Raw genomic sequence first — 19,227 nt, 5'->3', positions numbered from 1 at the left:
AGTTCTTGGACGTTCGAGGGAGTCGGCCAGTCCCGGACCACAGCCACTTTTGCGGGGTCAGTGGCGACACCTCGAGCGCTGATCACATGGCCCAAGAACGTGGTCTCTCTCGCCAACAGCCGGCATTTCGCCCAGCTCGTCGGATGGCACTCAAGACCTCGCTCAGGTGAGACAGTGCACTGTCGAAGTCGCCACCATGCACCAACAGGTCATCCAGGTACACAACGCAGCGGCTACGAGGGATATCCACAAGCACCCTCTCCATCAGCCTCTTAAACGTCGCTGGCGCATTGCAGAGCCCAAATGGCATGACCCTGAACTGCCACAGCCCCTGTCCAATGGTGAATGCAGTCTTAGGCCTTGCGTCGGGGGCTAGCTCCACCTGCCAGTAACCGCTGCGTAGGTCGAGGGAGCTGAACCAACTGGAGCCGGTAACGTAATCTAGGGCCTCGTCGATCCGCGGCAGCGGGTACGAGTCCTTCTTGGTGACTGCATTGAGACGGCGAAAGTCCACGCAGAACCTCGGGCTGCCGCCCATGGGCTATTGGACGGCTCGATCACCCCAGCCGCAGCCATCTCACGGATCTTCTCTTCCGCTACCTGCCGTTTTGAGAGGGGCAGCCGGTGTGGGCGCAGACGGATGGGCTGAGCAGAGCCGGTGTCGATGGTGTGCTGGACCAGACTCGTCTGCCTACAGTCTTTGTCACTGGCGGCAAAGATGTCCACATTCTCGTCCAGGAGGCACCTCAACCGCTGGCGCTGGTCAACGTTGAGGCCTACGCTGCTGTGCTGCCAAAGGTCATCAACAGCCTCGATGGTCTCGGTCGAAGGAGGTTTGTCGGGCTGAGAGGCTGAGGCGAGTGGAGATGACCCGGAGCCACCGGCATCCGAAATCTGCTGAGCGGCAGCTGCCCGACGCCTGTCTCGTCTGGTCCCCGCTCCCTGCTTTTGGCCGCGCTGGACGGCAAAAGTCTCTGCGCCAAGAGTGATAGCCAGCTTCGCGGTGTCGACGCAGGCCCCCCAGTGGCTCAGCAGATCCAGGCCAATGATGCACTGGTCTTGAATGTCGGCGAGCCAGAAGTTGTGCACCAGCTCTAGATCCTTCACTCGGATCCGCAACAGTTTCTTCCCCCGCATAACAGTTTTCTGCCCCGTCACTGTCATCAGCTGGGTGTCTGTGGGCAACCAACCCTTCACCAGTGGCCCGGATGTTTCAGGGAGCACGCCAGGTCGTATCAGGGAAATGGTAGACCCCGTGTCCACCAGGGCCTGGCATGGCTGGTCCTCAACACAGCAGCTCAGGTAGAGTCCCTTGAGGTGCCCAACTCGGCCCCCCACTGTGCATCGTCCTTGGAGGGGGGCAGGAAGCTGGAGCGGTGGTCCCCTCGCTACACCGCTCCCTCCTCGTTTCCCTGAGGCTGCGTAGTTCTGGTCTTCGGGGCTGGTGCTGGGCAGTCACGCGCCACGTGGCCAGGCTCATCGCACCAGTAGCAGCGGTCGGTCGGTCGACGAGGACGTCTCCGGGGCACCGAAGGTTGCAGCTGGGACATCTCGGCGACCCCCCCCTCCCCGTCGCAGTCTGTGGCTCTGATTTGGGGGTAGTTTGGGGGGGGCGCCTGCTGGTTAGGTCGCGAGGTGTGCACCGGCTCGGCCCTTTCAGCCTCAAGGAGCGCCTCACGGAGGGTCTGAGGCATGGCCAGGCGGACGTGTTGGCGTAGTCGCTCTGGGAAAAGTCCTTGCAGAAAAGCATGCAGGCTAGCTCCTCACGGGCTGCTGCTGGAAACTCCGGGTAGCCACGACGAGTATACAGAAACACGTCTGCTGCAAAGGTGCCCAGGCTCTCCCCCGGTCGACGGCTCCGGTTGGTCAGCTGCTCTCTGCTCTGATCAGTGGAGTGCCGCTGCCCGAATCGCCTCTCGAGTGCCGCGGTGAGGGCCTGGAGCTCATGCTGCTCTGCCGGGGCTAGGTCAAGGAGTATCTGCAGTGCATCTCCCTCTAATGCTAGCGCTAGGTGTGTAGCAGTCTCCTCTTCGCTCCAGCCACTATGTCTGGCAGCCAGCCACACTTGTGAGAGGTAGGGCTCTAGCGGGGTTAACCCGTTGTATTTTGGTACCTTGACTGGCGTGGTAGGCATAACTGCTCGCGGTTGGGGGCTCGGCGTGTGGGTCGACAGAGGTAGCCCATGAAGCATCGCCCTAGCATCTGTCGTGACGGGCCGCCGCCGCGGTGCGCTCGCGCCATCGGGACCCGTCGGGGGACTTACATGGCCGCTCACATCCTCTCTCTTCAATCGCCAGTTTCCCAAGCGGGGAATGTTCTCCTCGACAGCTTGCTCCAGCCTCTGAATATCTCTCTCCATTGCGGCGAGGGTGAGCTATCCCACTTCTGACACCAATGTGGCGAGCTCAGACAAGGAGGAGACGGAGGTATCGTTTGGTCTTGCTTTCCGTGAGCTAGCCAGGGAGCACAGCCGTTTATTAACATCTGCAGAAGAACACTGCCGCTAGCTAACTGCTCAGCACGGCAACAGAACAGCAACAACAACACACAGGGCGCCCTCTGACCCCGGAAGGACACACCGTCGCAGCCAGAGGGCGTCACCCGTCACTATGGTAACATAAACAAAACATCACAAACAGAACCCCGAACAGCCCTGACCCGCTACAATATGATTCGCCTTCAGCGCGAGTATTGACGAATGGGCTCATATCAGACCTATTCCTTTTACAGAGATCCACAAGACAGGGTTGTCCCCTTAGCCCCGGTCTTTTTGTAATTGCTATAGAGCCTTTGGCACAAAAACTGAGAAATAATGTAAATATATTTGAAATTTCGATGGGTAATAGTCAACATAAGCTTCTATTATATGCAGATGATATGTTGTTACTTATGACCCAGCCTGGGAAGTCAATTCCAGCCCTATTAGAATGTGTAGAAAGCTTTACGCTGCTTTCAGGGTATCGCGTCAACTGGGATAAATCAGAGGCAATGCCTATGTCAGGACACTGCCCCCATACTTTATTTAAACAGTGGGAGTTTCGGTGGTCCGTGAATGGTTTGAGGTATTTTTGGATACAAATTACCTCGGATTACACTAAGATGGTTCGAGCAAATATGGAGCCAATGTTGGAAAGAATAAAAATGGAATTTGGTAGATGGTCCAGAGTACGTCTCACAATATGGGGTAAAATTAGTTGTATTAAGATGATGACTGCACCCATGATCTTTTATATTTTATCTAATATTCCATTACACATTCCAGATAAGTATTTCAAAGATCTAGACTTTTTAATCCGGCAGTTTCTTTGGGGTAGCTCACGTTTTGCTCTCGTTTAAGTATTAAGAAACTTCAAGCGAGTGCAAAACAAGGAGGTTTTTCATTGCCTAATTTCCAATGGTATTATTGGGTGATGAACGTGAAACAACTTAGAGCTTGGTTACCTACTGCACCAGTTAAACCCATCTGGTCCCATATAGAGACGGAAGTTAATGGCGGTATTTCTCCTTGGAGGGAGCTGTTTGATACCAGTCATAAAACTACCCATCCTATAATTGCAAAGACATTGTGGTTTAAATTACATAGGGCAGGTCGCTGGGACTTTATTAAATCACCTTCGGCAACCTTATGGAGTAATAAAAGAATTTTAATTGGAGGGACATCGGTTGACTGGTTACAGTGGCGTAAAGCAGGCATCCTTAATGTATCAGATTTATTTGACTGTGGGACTAAATGTTTTTTAAGCTTTGATAAAATTGTAGAGTTATATAAGTTGCAGCGTAATCAATTCTGGAGATATGTCCAAATACATAGTTCATTATCGAAGTGGCTGGGAACCCCCTTGAGTTGTCTTGTGGGCAACCCTATGGAAGTCCTGCTCTCAAGATCACCCTTGGGTAAAGGCATTACCTCTAAGATTTATCACTTATTGCAAGAACGGTCAGCTGACCCTCTCCTTAAAGTTAAGGGCTACTGGGCCCAGGACATGGCATTGGACATATCTTCAGTTGAATGGGATTCATGTTTTCAAAATGTTAATACTATGTATAAAGAAACAGGCAGTAGATTTATTCAACTTAAGATAATCCATAGGTGGCATCGAACACCGCAACAATTGTATAAATGGAACCTGGCCTCTACGGACGAATGTTGGAGATGTGATGGTCAAAATGCTTTGATTTTACATATCTTATGGAGCTGTTCGGCACTTCGGGATTGGTGGGAAAATATAATGGAGGTAATTTTCAGTGTTTTAAAAAGGAGATTTGGTATCTCACCAAAACTGTCCATACTTGGTATAACCACAGAACTTTCTGATGGAGATTTTTCCAGTTATACAAAAAGATGGATTATTTTGGCTCTTACTACGGCCAAACGGGTCCTGCTAAGACATTGGCGGAAAAAGAACCCCCCTCCCTATGAAGAGTGGCTAAAGACAATGGCTAAGTTGGCGTCTTACGAAAAAGTGACTTATGGTTTATTAGACAAATTGCCTCAATATGATTGTATTTGGTCCCCCTTTACAAGCTGGCTTTCTGTAACTTGAAGAACAGAGGAGTAATGACAGAGTGGTGGTGTGGGGATTGGTGTGCGAAGAAAGAATAGGATAACTTCCCTTTGTTTTGTTTTTTGTTGTTGTAGTGTTTTGTTTTGTTGTTGTTTTGTTTTTGTTTGTTTGTTTTTTAAACTATTTATTTATGTAGTTATCCTTAAGCTCTGTTATTGAAGTTTAAAATGAAATAAATAAAAATTGTTGATGATAGAAATAAAAAGTTTAAACTTCAAAGCTCATGCATACATGCACATCCAGTGCTCAGTGTCTAATTGTGTGTTTGTGTTTTTACCTTTTTGCAGTAGCGTAGTGAAACATTTGGGCGGTGGATAAATAATGGAAAATAAAATTCAGACTACAGACGGCTTCAGGTGAGTACACGTGGTGCACAAGGACCAAAGCTCACCTTCTCAACCTGGACAAAATGAATTATTTTACACTGATACTGTAAACTTTTGTTTGTGTGTCAGGTTTCCATACATCGGAAACAGCTGCTGCATCTGTAATTCTGTCCATCCAGAGGAGAGTCAGCACTCTACATCAGATCCTTGGCTCACCTATAATGACGCACAGGTGCTGCACACAACTGGATCTGCAGCTTGTGAGGAACAGCAGCACTCAGCCTACATCCTGTTTTACAAGAGAAACGTAAGAAGACACAGCATCTCATCCTGAAGTGAGAGAATGGCACGCCAGCTGCAGCCTAATCCAATCTCTCTTCTTTTCTTTTTTCGGTGCCCAGACACCCTTCAGTTTCATCATGTCATCCCTAACAATAGCTGTAGAGTTGGATGGAGGATGAAGACAGCAGAGAGCAAAAGAAACAGGTAAGAGCAGACAGGTAGTCAGAGTTAACAAAAACTTTTAAAGCCAGTGTAGCTTCTGTTTTGAACACATTTATTGATGACAATTTTACATAAATAAGCAGTGTGTTATACTGTTATCAGATGTGGAGTCTCACTAACCACTTTAATAGTGACTTGTGTCCCAAATACTGTTTATTTGTCTTAGTTACAGATAGTGAAATAAAAATGGAAAATGATTCTTTCATAATTGTATACTCAGCTTGGTCAAGACAATAATTCGAGAACGAGGGGCAGGATTTTGAATTGATGCCATTGGTGCATCTACTAAAGTTCTGGGGTCAGTTTGAATATCAGTGACCTTGACCTCAAGTTCAAAGGTCAAGTTTTCTGAAAATCTTGTGAATGCTACAACTCTGACGAGAAGTAAGTCTCCTAGGTCTTTAAATTTGTATATAGGTGAATCTACTAGGAAGCTGAAGGGTTGCACTGCGGGCCATCTGTAGAGGTGTAGAGTCAACAACCTGTCTCTGAACGTGGACAAAACAAAAGAGATTGTTGACTTCAGGAGAGCACAGTGGGATCACTGCCCACTTAACATGAATGGATCCTCTGTGGAGGTCGTCAAGAGCACCAGATTTCTTGGTGTCCACCTGGCGGAGAACCTCTCCTGCTCCCTCAACACCAGCTCCATAACCAAGAAGGCCCAGCAGCATCTCTACTTCATGCAGAAGCTGAGGAAAGCCCATCTCCCACCATCCATTCTCACCACCTTTTACAGTGGGACTAACGAGAGCATCCTAAGTAGCTGCATCACTGTCTGGTATGGTAACTGCAGCGTATTGGATCGCAGTACCCTACAACGGATTGTGAGAGCAGCTGAGAAGATCATTGGAGCCCCTCTCCCCTCCTTATAACAACCGCTTGCTGGAGGACCCCACACACCCTTCAAACACACTCTTCACCCTGCTGCCTTCTGGAAAGAGGTCCCAGAACATCCGGGCCCTCGCTACCAAACTACGGAAAAGTTTCTTCCCACAAGCCGTCAGACCCCTGAACACTCAGTGACTGCACTGGCACACGCACACCTACACACACGTCACTACCAAGCACTTATCTGCAGTGTCTCACACTCATACACATACATACAGACACCAAGTTACTTTTGCACAATACTCAGCATTTTGCACATTTCCATTGTCTTGTGTCTGTATCGTCCTGTTCTGTCTAGTTTTGCACTGTTTTGTCTTGTTTATTTTTGCAGTTTATGCACACTGCACTTTATGTAGTCCTGGGTTTGTCCGTATATGTCATATACAGCACCAGGGTCTCGGAGGAACGCTGTCTCATTTCACTCTGTACAGTACCTCTGCACGTGGTTAAAATGACAATAAAAGCCACTTGACTTGACCTGTTTTTGTAGCAGTTGCTTGGAGACGAGTACCATACAGTTCAAATGAGCATACATTCCAAAATATGCAAATTAGCCCCATACACCATAATGATGATGTTTGCTGTTCAGGGTATGAACATTCTATGCTGAAAGTTTATAAATATACAACCTTTGACTGCTTGTTTTCAGTTGAACTTTTGCAAAGCTGAGGAGATTTTCGCTGCGATCACCTCAAGTCCAAAGATGTTTAAACTTCTTTTTCACAGAAAGGTAAGTTTGAAGAGACTCGCAGCACATTTCTCTGAATATTTTCTTATGGTAAATAAGCATTTTTGAAGCTTTTACGGAAGCTTCTTGGATGATTTCTGTAAAAACTGAATTTTGAATCCAAATGAAGGATTTTGTATTTTCATACCATATACTTTCTTTTATGCCATTACTGATGTTGGTTTTCTTGTTTCTAAACAGAAATCACACAAACAAAACGTGGCAGAGAAGGAAATTCCTTCTACGTCTCATCAGAGGTAAAGAAATGCGCCACTCTTTAATGCTGCTGGAGATATTTATAGCAGTGGTTTAGTTGGAGCTCTTTTATTTCCCTTTTATTGGTGTTTTGTAGTTACATCTTTTTTACTACTTCTAGTCTTGTCTATAATTTATATTGATTCAGAGATTAGCGTTTGAAAATGTAGAGTGTAAATGTACAAAATACATGATTTTGTTCCATTACAGTTATTAATTTTTATTTGCAGTCTCCAGCATGTACTCCTTGTTAAAAATTTCCACTTTGAAAAATAACATTTACACTTTTGTCCTCATCAGCATCCCGGATGCTTCTGTTGCTGAAAATGGTCAAAAGAAGAAGAGAAAATGGAGACACCTCTGCTGTTCCTCGGTTTGCTTTTACACAAAACATATGAAATGCACATTCTCTTTAAATTGCACTTGTTAATTTAAAGTGACTTTACTTTTTTAATAAACGTATGTTTGTTCGTCCTCTGCAGCAAACTGACAGCGATGCAGAGGCAGAGACCAACACTGTGAAGACACAAAAAAAGTGTCGCTGGTTTCTTTTTAAATTCTGGAAGGTATGTTTTATGGAAAGAGTCACTGTCATCAAGCATTTACTCATCACAGTTAAATGAGAAGAATTAAGAGCAATTTAGCACAGCTATGTCCTCAAATTAAGTTCAAAGATGTTTAAACGTTTGTTGTTTTTTTTTCACAGAAAGGTAAGTTCGAAGAGACTTGCAGGATGTTTCTCTAAATATTTTTTATGGTGAATAAGCATTTTTGAAGCTTTTAATGAAGCTTCATGGATGATTTCTGTAAAAACTGAATTTTGATCAGAACCAAATGAAGGATTTTGTATTTCATAGGACAAACTTTAAAACTGAATTTAAAGCATGAATAAATTGTTTTTATTTTATTTAAAGATATTCCTATATATCTGCTTCATGAGCTGACAGCTCACTAAAGTGATAAATAATATGAAATAATACCAAATTTTCTAACTGGACACTTTTCATGGAGAGACTCCCTTGGTATGTTTGTTTTATGCCATTACTGATGTTGGTTTTCTTGTTTCTAAACAGAAATTACACAAACAAAACGTGGCAGAGAAGGAAATTCCTTCTACGTCTCATCAGAGGTAAAGAAATGCGCCACTCTTTAATGCTGCTGGAGATATTTATAGCAGTGGTTTAGTTGGAGCTCTTTTATTTCCCTTTTATTGGCATTTTTCTTCCACCTTGTGTATTTACATCTTTTTTACTACTTCTAGTCTTGTCTATTATTTATATGGTTGCAGAGATTAGCGTTTGAAAATGTAGAGTGTAAATGTATAAAATACATGATTTTGTTCATGTTGGTATTCCATTACAGTTATTCACTGTTATTAGCAATCTGTATTAGCAAAATGTACTCCTTCTTATAAATTTCCACAACATTTACACTTTTCTCCTGATCAGCATCCCGGATGCTTCTGTTGCTGCCACACCAGCTAACCCTGAAAATGGTCAAAAGAAGAAGAAGAAGAGAAAATGGAGACACTTCTTCTGCTGTTCCTCGGTTTGCTTTTACACAAAACATATGAAATGCACATTCTCTTTAAAATGCACTTGTTAATTTTAAGTGACTTTACTTTTTTAATAAACTTATGTTTGTTCGTCCTCTGCAGCAAACTGACAGCGATGCAGAGGCAGAGACCAACACAGTGAAGACACAAAACAGGTGTCGCTGGTCTCTTTTTAAATCCGGGAAGGTATGTTTTATGGAAAGAGTCACTGTCATCAAGCATTTAAATGAGAGCAATTAAGAGCAATGAGGCACACAGCTATGTCCTATATATATATATAGCAGGTAAGAAGCACCACGGAAAAGATCCCAGCAGACCTGATTTGGGACACTTTGATTATGGAGCTTCTGGACCAAGAGAGTGGATGGGAGCATGTGTTTAACAGGTAAGAGAAAGACGTCCTCCAAAATGTTTCAACTTCAAAGCTCATGCATACATGCACATACACTGCTCAGCATCCTGACATCTTTCCTAATTTTGTGTTTGTGTTTTTACCTTTTTGGAGCAGTGTAGCATGCGGTGGAAAAATAATAGAACGTCAAACTGAGACTATAGACTGCTTCGGGTGAGTACACGTGGTGCACAAAGACCAAAGCTCACTTTGTCAAAGTGGAGAAAATGAATTCTTTTACACTGATACTGTAAACGTTGTGCGTGTGTGTCAGGTTTCCAAACATCGGAAACACCTGCTACATGAACTCCTGCCTGCAGAGCCTCCTCAACATTGAGGAGTTCATAAGAGACATCAGGCGTCAGGAGGTTTTGTGGAGCACAGATCCAGAAGCTCAGCTCTTAAGGTGCGCTACGTCAACCTTCTACTTTCTTCAAAAACCTGAAGAACAAAGAGATCTAACAGCAGAAATGTCTGTTTACCCTTTCCTTTCTACAGAAGGCTCATTGATGTCAGGGACTGTCATGAGTCAACAGATTATGGCCTTAAAGATCACCACCTAAGAGCTTTTAAGAAGGCATTCAGCAATCAAGCTCCTGAATACACCGGCAGTGCACAGAAAGTGCGTCAGCTATTTGGACATTTCGTTTTTTGCTTTACCTTCTGATTTTGATGTACTGTTTTAAATCTCTCTGCTTTTCTTTCAGGACGCTCATGAATTCCTAACATTGTTCCTCAATGAGGTCAAAAGGCTCACACCTCACCTGGAGAGGAACGCAGCTCTCCTGGGCCAAAGTTATACCTGCCCAGTAGAAGACCATCACATTTTTAAAATGGAAAACATGAGGACATGCAAGAGGTAAGCCTGTCTTTCAGAAACGCAGAGCTGGTTGCAATATTTTCATATACCTCTTTTCCACCTACCTGATCTTTACTTTAACTACGTTACTCCTGAAATGTGTAGCTGCGGTCACCAATCATCACAGCAAGAGGAATTCACCAGCTTGTCTCTTGACCTGGTTCCAGAGGGGTCTGTTATAAACATGTTAGAGACATACTTGAAGGTAAGATCACAAATTCCAATAGAGTTGTAGTGTCAGCGATCTTAACACACCTTTTTTGTTTGTGTGTATGTGTGTGTGCATATGTTGAGATTTCTTTCTAACATAAAGCCTGTTTTCTCTGTGCTGTTGTTCAGGAACAAGAAATAGAATTTCGCTGTGATTGTGGAGGGACGGCCTCAGAACTGAAGTCGTCTTTTGATACACTGCCAAGGTGAGTAAGGTCACATCAGAATTGATCGACTGACCAGGTTTCCAAACTGTGGCGCATCAAATATCAGAGTTTTTCGAGACAATACTTGAGCAGTCGTTTTCTCCCATCTTCTGTTTGTGTTTGACACTCATTCTTCTTATTTTCTACCTTGTTTGTTTTATTTTTTTTCTTTTCTGCCAGAGTTCTGATCTTGCATCTGAAGAGGTTTGGCTTTACACAAACCTACAAGATTCAGAAGGTGGATGACCCCGTCAGGCTGCAGAGGGACTTGGTGGTGCCATCCAATCAGGTAAAAACAGACTGCAGAACGTCTCAGGCTACGTCCACATTAGCCCTGATAGATTTGAAAACTCCGTGTCCACACTAGCGTTTTCAGTCATTTTCAAATAGTTGTGCGTCTGCATTGAAACGGCCGAAAACGCTTACGTTCCAGTCCTGCGCATGCGCAAAAGTGAGTGAGAATAACAGAATTTGAAGAAAAGCTATCCGGAGCATGTACAAACTGATATTAATCTTTTTTAGGGCTGTCAAAGTTGAGAGCAATCAAAACAACTGCTGTATAATGCACTCGGCTATCTTTGTTTAATTGCTCACATGACTGCATCACATGACTAAAATGCGTCATCGTTTTAGAAAGTCTGCATTTTCGAGTGTCCACACTGCGACGGGACAACTCCGTTTTCAAATGTATGCGTTTTCGAGAGCGTTTTCAAGATGCTGTGTTTTTCCTTGAGGAAAACGCCATCTCAGTGTGGACGGGAGGTCAAAGCGGAGAGAAAACGATGTGTTTTCAAACGAAAACGCATTCGTGTGGACGTAGCCTCAGCAAATCAGCTTAATTATGGCACTGATGTGAGACTTTATGAAACTAACACTCTTTGGATTTGTTCCTTCTCAGGGTGGTGGCTGTTATAGTCTTGTCAGCATCATTAGTCATTATGGAGGCACAGAGTCAGGTAAAACAACAGACTTGTGACAAACAGAAAATGAAAACTTGCTACTTTTCAGTGAAGGACTCACACACAAAAGCTTTTGATGTTCTAAGAAGCACTAAGTCAAAATCACTGTTTGCTTGAATCAGTTGACTTCCAGAAGTTGGATTCATTTGTCTTAATGTGATTTCAGGACACTACATCTGTAGTTCTGTCCATCCTGAGGAGAGTCAGCACTCTACATCAGATCGCTGGCTCACCTATAATGACGCACAGGTGCTCCACACAACTGGATCTGCAGCTTGTGAGGAACAGCAGCACTCGGCCTACATGCTGTTTTACAAGAGAAACGTAAGAAGACACAGCATCTCATCCTGAAGTGAGAGAATTTTTAAATGTCCTGTTACCTTGTTAACCAGTTTTGTCTTCATTCTCAGTTCTGAAACAGGAAATGGAAGGAAGGAAGGAAGTTAAGGTCATCATCATGCTGAGAAGAAACAACACTCGTCCCAGCCCACCATCGCACACTGGAGGACAAGTACTGGTAAGTATTGCCCTCAGGAGGAAGGGTCCTCCCAGAGAGCCTGGTTCCTCCCAAGATTTCTTCCTCCAGGAGGGAGTTTTTTCTTGCCACCGTCGCCCCACATTCACTGGTCTCATCAGCAGGGACATTTTTAACATCCTAAGACCTGAACTCTTTCATGGCATGCATTTTTCATTTCTCTGTGCCATTTGGGTTGATTGGGACCTGATGAATGTAAAAACAAAGACATCAGATTCGGACTATCTTTTTTTTGTTTCTCAAAACAATGAGATCCACATATGAGGACGTTCGTTTTAAATTTCGATTGAACAGTGGCAGTGTAATGTCCTCCCTCATAAGTGGATGTCAGGTTTTTGAAGAGCAAAATTTTGTATTTTGGTCTAGACAACCCAAAATGTTATGTCTACATATGTGGACACCAGGTCCTAGGAGGTTAAAACAAATCTACTAGTAGTGCACCACTACTAGAGATCGTCCTTTTCTGGACCAGTGTTTGGCTTGCTCTCTGGCAACAAATTAGTGCTGTCAGTGTTAACGTTATTTTAACTAATGACGTTTACGCTGACATCACTAATTTTATAGTTATTATTATTAATATTATTATTAATTTATTTGTAAAAGAAATTAAATTTAAAAAAACAAAGAAATTATTTAATTCTTTGTTATTTTGTTTTATTAAAATCAAAATAACAACAAAACAAAAATAACTAATAAAAAAATATTAAAAGTATTCAGCAGTGTTTTGTGAAATTTGTAATGAGCCTTAGTTAAGTTGATGTCACAGAAGTTTCTGAATCATTTAGATTGTTCAACAAACTGATTCACTCAGGTAAAGATGGTAAGCTGGAGCAATGGTACCCTTGGAGTTCAGTTTAAGTTTTCAGACAAACATTCACTCGATCAGTTGCAGCTTCTGCTTTTAAATAAATGATTTAGCTGCAAATGTTTAGCTGCAGGTAGCAAAGTCCAAAAGTGACAACATTTCCACTGCAGTCTCTCCAGAAATGGCTTATAAAATTTTGACCAAATTAGACATTTATCCTTGGATCATTGACAACCCTGTAGGGTGAAAATCTTTAATTGTACCTTTTATAACATTTTAACAAGTTACTGTCTCCTGCTGCATGTTTCCTGTTTTGGCTGAACTTCATCAGCTCAAAAAACTCACCGTGCTGTGGTGTACTAAATGACCTCATGTACAGGACACACTGAAGGCAGGTTTGCAACGTTTAATCAACAAAGTCAAGATCAGTTAACAACAGCTGAACTAAAGACTTTCTTTTTCTCATTGATAAAATGAGGTCCATGCCAATGTGCTCAAATGGGACCTCCATTAATGGTGAGGGGCATAAAGGTGCTTTTTAAATGACCAGCTGGTTCACCAGCTGACACCACTGGACGCACACCATCGGCGCACATCCAAACATGCAAAAAATGCAAGATGGTGGTGCGCACAGATACAGCGGCTCTATGCTCTCCACTTACCCAATTTCACTGTGCAAGAAACTGCACAATGACAATAAAAAGCTCTAAGTCTAAAACAGTTTCCTGGCCAGTAAAATCGGGCAATTATTCGCTCCAGAGTTTTATCTTATTCCAGGTGACCAACCATCGACTTGTAATGAGCCAGCTAAAACAATAATTTCTCAGTGGCTCTTCTGGCACCAACAAGTGGGTGTGTTCTTCCATCGTGCAAGTGTCACGACACACTGAACATGGTCTGTCCCTACTCGTTACAACATGTGGAAATGTCAGTGCTATGTCAGGGCGCACTATTTGACTATCAGCTTTCATCATTTGATCAAAGGGCCAGTTGCATAATGCCATTATCTTCTGTGTAGCGAATTGCTGGAACGGGCAACCCAAACGCCACGTGTCCCTGTTGGTGGTGTGTGCAGGCCTACATACTACCCTATTGAGCTACTAAACCCCGACCAATCAGTTTTCAGATTTAAGGGGTATGATGGCCGTCAGCTAACTGCAGCCGTTACTCTATGCATTTTCCCCCGATATTTCTTTTCCACCAGTACTATGGGGTATTTGTGAATATCCATGACTGACCCGGCCAGCTGGTCTTTGGACAGGGTCACGGCAGTTTCAAGATTTAAAAAAAATCCCTTTCACTGACAGACTGAAGGAAAGCTCCTCAAAAATGGAGGGTCTTCAAGCTCCTCAGTGGCAGGAAAAGGTTTCCCGGACCCAGTGTTGTATATTTGTTTCCCAAAAGATTGAAATAGTGGAGAGAAATCAGGTTCTGAAACCATCCAGAAGACAAAGTCTCCAACTGGTTTGTGGAAGTCCAGTTTCTCCAAATTAATCAGCGGGTGAAATGTCTCTTCATGGATGGTTTTGATTCTGTTGTTGTTCACAAACAAAGCCCTCAAAGCAGCATATGAAAGAAAGTCATCTTTCATTGTTGTCTCCAGCGTGTTAAAAGAGAGATCGAGCTCAGTGATGACTTTTGAAGCGGCTGCAGGGACTTCTCGAAGGTTTTGACTCAAACGGTCGCAGGATGTTGTTCACAGTGGTGACACTGTTGACTGGTGATTGACAAGCACTGAGATACTAACATGACAAACACAAGAAACATCATGACTTATTCTCCTGAGTGCCTGCAAAACACAAAATCAAACTCAAAGCTTTTCTCTCAGGTGCTGGTGTGGCACAATCTAATGATAAAAAAAGGTCATGCTAACAGCTTTTGGAGCACAGCTGCACAAAATAACAGCTTTTGGAGCACAAAATGCATTACAGGTAAACCCAGTACCCAAACATGTTAACAAGGATAAAGAAAAAATCTGAAACAAAAGCAGGTAGTGTGGTGATTTATGTTGTGAGGATGCTTTCACTCCCATCAAAGTCACCCAGTGTTGAGAACCCAAATGAGCCCAGAAACCTCAAGTGGCTGCAACCAACAGCGAACGCCAAGAAGTGCATGCTGAGCCAGAAACATGCAGAAAACCCAAAAGAGGCAAGACAGCACATCTTGGTCCCACTCAGGCAGTACGAACACCTGGAAAGAGGAGCCCACAGTTCAGACCCAAGGTCACTGGTAAGGACACCAGCCAGTTTTAAGTCTAGTTTCATTTTAGTTAGTGTTATGGCCTGTCTAAGGGTGGCCAGACCATAATATAGGGGTGATCCACCCCTGTCTGACCCCAAGCAGCACATCACACAACCAGTACAATTTTGATGGTGATTTATTTACAGTGATTGAATTCTAACAAAGGAAAGGAGCGAACTATAGCTTCGGGGTGGACCCCAAAACAACAAACAAGAGGGACCGTATCAAAAGGATGTACAAAACTTATTTATGAAAAGAATAAAACCAAATGACAGTGTCTTATCTCCCTAACTAACAAAAACATAAGAAAAGGGTAATCAAATAAAAAGGCAGTCCACCCCTACATGCTCCTGTATAAAGAAACAGGTAACACAAAGCCTGCCGGTTGAGGTCCATGGCGGTGTCATCTCATATGTTGTCTCCAGGTCATTAGCCAATCTGTATGGTCCGTCCCATGGATGCACCAATCACGGAAAGGCACCTGCACACTCAGATTTACATATGAGACAACATTACAACAACAGTCGTAACATTAACTAAAAATGTTTTTCATCATCTCGTTTTAACTTCTGGTTTAGCTTCAGCTAACTAAAACTAAATGGACCTTGGAGATAATCACATCTTAATAGAGTGAACCATAGACTGTATAAAAGATAGGACCATTGCAACTTTACTGCAGCACTTCACCCTTTCACATAGTCCCAGCTCTTCTCTGTCATGTTTTATGGTGCTGCAAATGTCTTCAGTTGGTGAAAGGTCTGGACTGCTGGTGTCTTGTTGTGCTTGCTATGCATCCCTGACTCTTTTCTTCTTTCTGCATCAAGTAAGGAATGTAGTGAAAGTTCCCAAGAGGTTAAAAACACCACTGGAAAAAATGCCATCAGACCTGAGTTGGGACACTTGGATTATGGAGCTTCTGGACCAAGAGAGTGGATGGGAGCATGTGTTTAACAAGTAAGAGAATAATGTCCCCCAAAATGTCCCGAACTAACAAAAACATGAGAAAAGGGTAATCAAATAAAAAGGCAGTCCACCCCTACATGCTCCTGTATAAAGAAACAGGTAACACAAAGCCTGCTGGTTGAGGTCCATGGCGGTGTCATCTTATATGTTGTCTCCAGGTCAAGGAGACAACATATAAGATGGATAGACAGACAGATTTCAAAATAGCCAGCTGGAATGTTAAGGGGTTGAATAACGGGATTAAGAGGAAGAAAATGTTAACATATCTAAAGTTATCAAGAGTTGATATAGCCTTTATTCAAGAAATGCACATGTGCAAGTCAGAAGCCTTAAAACTTAAATGTTCCTGGGTAGGTAAAGTCTTTTCCAGTCCTGGAACTGATAAAAGTAGGGGAGTGTCGGTTCTGATTCATAAAGCAGTTAGCTTTGCTGAAACAAAAGTAATAACAGATAAGGAAGGTAGATTTATATTGGTTTATGGACAACTACTGGACACACCAATAATTTTATGTAATATCTATGCACCTAATGCGGACATACTCGCCTTTTTTCATAACCTGTCACGGTATCTTTTGGAATTAGAAGGTGCACAAATAGTGGTAGGAGGAGATTTTAATCAAATACTGGATCAAGACCTAGATAGATCACTTCCTAGGAGAGGCACAGAGAGTAAATCTGCAGTTGCCATAAGGCAGATGACCTCAGATTTAGGTCTGAATGATATTTGGCGGACAATGCATCCAGAAGGCAGGGAATATTCCTTTTACTCTCCGCCTCATAATGTTTATACTAGAATCGACTACTTTCTTATTTCTGAAGCCTTAGTGAATAACTCTATAGATTCAAGTATTGGTAATATAGTATTCTCGGACCATGTGCCAATTTTTCTATGTCTTGGAAATATTTTACAGATTCCTCAAAGCCGCAGATGGCATTTAAATGTGTCCTTAATTAAAGACTCTGGGTTTATTAAATTGATAAGAGATGAAATACAATTTTACAAACAGACAAATAATCGAGAGGACACTACATTGGCTACTTGGTGGGATGCTATGAAGGCATACTTAAGGGGGAGGATAATTTCTTACGCTTCCTTTAAAAAGAAGGCAGCTAACAAGAATATCATTACGTTAGAAGCCAAATTAAAGGCACTTGAGGCAGTACATTCCCATACAAAAGACAGAGTTACGTTGAATAAAATTGTTCAAGTTAAATATAAGTTGAATGTACTGTACAACAGAAAGGCAGAATACGCTTTATTTCGCATTAATCAAGCATATTGGGAAATGGGAGAAAAGCCGAGTCGTTTATTAGCATACCGTCTTAAACAGAAAGACAGTATGAACCATATCCCAGGCATACGACAATCAGATGGGGTTATTTCAACTTCTATTAGACATATAAATGATGGATTCAGGGCCTTTTACAATAATCTTTATTCTACACAAGGGAGTTTAGATGAACAGAAATTCAAAGCATTCTTTACTGATTTAAACCTGCCACAGCTTTCTACTACTGACCAGCAGATTATAGATGCTCCAATTACAGTGGAGGAGATTACCCGTGCAATTAACAGTATGCCACTTAATAAAGCTCCAGGATTAGATGGGTTACCATTGGATTTCTATAGAGCATTTGAGGATATGTTAAGTCCCCTGTTGCTCGATGTTTATAATGAGGCGTTCAAAGTAGGCTCATTACCTCAGTCAATGCACTCTGGACATTTATTCTTTAAACTGGGAAAGACCCTTTAGACCCAAGTGGTTACCGCCCCATATCTTTGCTGAATTCTGACCAAAAAATCTTGGCAAAGGTCTTAGCGGGTCGATTAAAAGTAGTAATGGTGAAAATAATTCATGCAGACCAATCTGGTTTTGTTCCAAACCGCTATGGTTCAGATAATATTAGGCGGTTGGTTAATTTGCAAAATTATGTATATGATTCAGTACATCCAACAGTGGCCCTATCGCTGGATGCTGCAAAAGCTTTTGATTGTGTTGAGTGGGATTATCTGTTTAAGACATTATAAAAGTTTGGTTTTGGTGACAATTTTATTAGGTGGATAAAGATATTATATTTTGGCGAGCTCAGACAAGGAGGAGACGGAGGTATCGTTTGGTCTTGCTTTCCGTGAGCTAGCCAGGGAGCACAGCCGTTTATTAACATCTGCAGAAGAACACTGCCGCTAGCTAACTGCTCAGCACGGCAACAGAACAGCAACAACAACACACAGGGCGCCCTCTGACCCCGGAAGGACACACCGTCGCAGCCAGAGGGCGTCACCCGTCACTATGGTAACATAAACAAAACATCACAAACAGAACCCCGAACAGCCCTGACCCGCTACAATATGATTCGCCTTCAGCGCGAGTATTGACGAATGGGCTCATATCAGACCTATTCCTTTTACAGAGATCCACAAGACAGGGTTGTCCCCTTAGCCCCGGTCTTTTTGTAATTGCTATAGAGCCTTTGGCACAAAAACTGAGAAATAATGTAAATATATTTGAAATTTCGATGGGTAATAGTCAACATAAGCTTCTATTATATGCAGATGATATGTTGTTACTTATGACCCAGCCTGGGAAGTCAATTCCAGCCCTATTAGAATGTGTAGAAAGCTTTACGCTGCTTTCAGGGTATCGCGTCAACTGGGATAAATCAGAGGCAATGCCTATGTCAGGACACTGCCCCCATACTTTATTTAAACAGTGGGAGTTTCGGTGGTCCGTGAATGGTTTGAGGTATTTGGGGATACAAATGACCTCGGATTACACTAAGATGGTTCGAGCAAATATGGAGCCAATGTTGGAAAGAATAAAAATGGAATTTGGTAGATGGTCCAGAGTACGTCTCACAATATGGGGTAAAATTAGTTGTATTAAGATGATGACTGCACCCATGATCTTTTATATTTTATCTAATATTCCATTACACATTCCAGATAAGTATTTCAAAGATCTAGACTTTTTAATCCGGCACTTTCTTTGGGGTAGCTCACCGCATCGTTTAAGTATTAAGAAACTTCAAGCGAGTGCAAAACAAAGAGGTTTTTCATTGCCTAATTTCCAATGGTATTATTGGGTGATGAACGTGAAACAACTTAGAGCTTGGTTACCTACTGCACCAGTTAAACCCATCTGGTCCCGTATAGAGACGGAAGTTAATGGCGGTATTTCTCCTTGGAGGGAGCTGTTTGATACCAGTCTTAAAACTACCCATCCTATAATTGCAA

General features: G+C 43.0%; 1 protein-coding gene and 1 long non-coding RNA gene across 2 annotated transcripts; both read left to right on the top strand.

The window, feature by feature from the left end:
• The first annotated feature begins 4,796 nt into the window (after window positions 1-4,796).
• LOC146385388 (uncharacterized) lies at window positions 4,797-7,065 on the top strand. Its single transcript, XR_014800495.1, has 4 exons — window positions 4,797-4,921; window positions 5,021-5,198; window positions 5,293-5,377; window positions 6,936-7,065. It is a non-coding gene; the product is annotated as an uncharacterized LOC146385388 (long non-coding RNA).
• A 2,042-nt stretch (window positions 7,066-9,107) lies between these two features.
• LOC146385387 (ubiquitin carboxyl-terminal hydrolase 37-like) lies at window positions 9,108-12,269 on the top strand. The gene is made up of 6 exons (XM_084931080.1): window positions 9,108-9,836; window positions 9,922-10,278; window positions 10,413-10,489; window positions 10,670-10,778; window positions 11,388-11,772; window positions 11,859-12,269. The coding sequence occupies exons 2-5, from the start codon at window positions 10,171-10,173 to the stop codon at window positions 11,463-11,465; spliced, it is 372 nt and encodes a 123-aa protein (XP_084787206.1). The 5' UTR covers window positions 9,108-9,836; window positions 9,922-10,170; the 3' UTR covers window positions 11,466-11,772; window positions 11,859-12,269.
• Window positions 12,270-19,227: the final 6,958 nt, after the last annotated feature.

This window comes from Perissodus microlepis, chromosome 6 (assembly GCF_051167445.1).
Source record: "Perissodus microlepis isolate ML-2025 ecotype Zambia chromosome 6, ASM5116744v1, whole genome shotgun sequence".
In the NCBI taxonomy this organism is placed as follows: domain Eukaryota; kingdom Metazoa; phylum Chordata; class Actinopteri; order Cichliformes; family Cichlidae; genus Perissodus; species Perissodus microlepis.
Note: the sequence above shows the minus strand (reverse complement) of the source record. Positions and strands in the feature narration are given on the sequence as shown.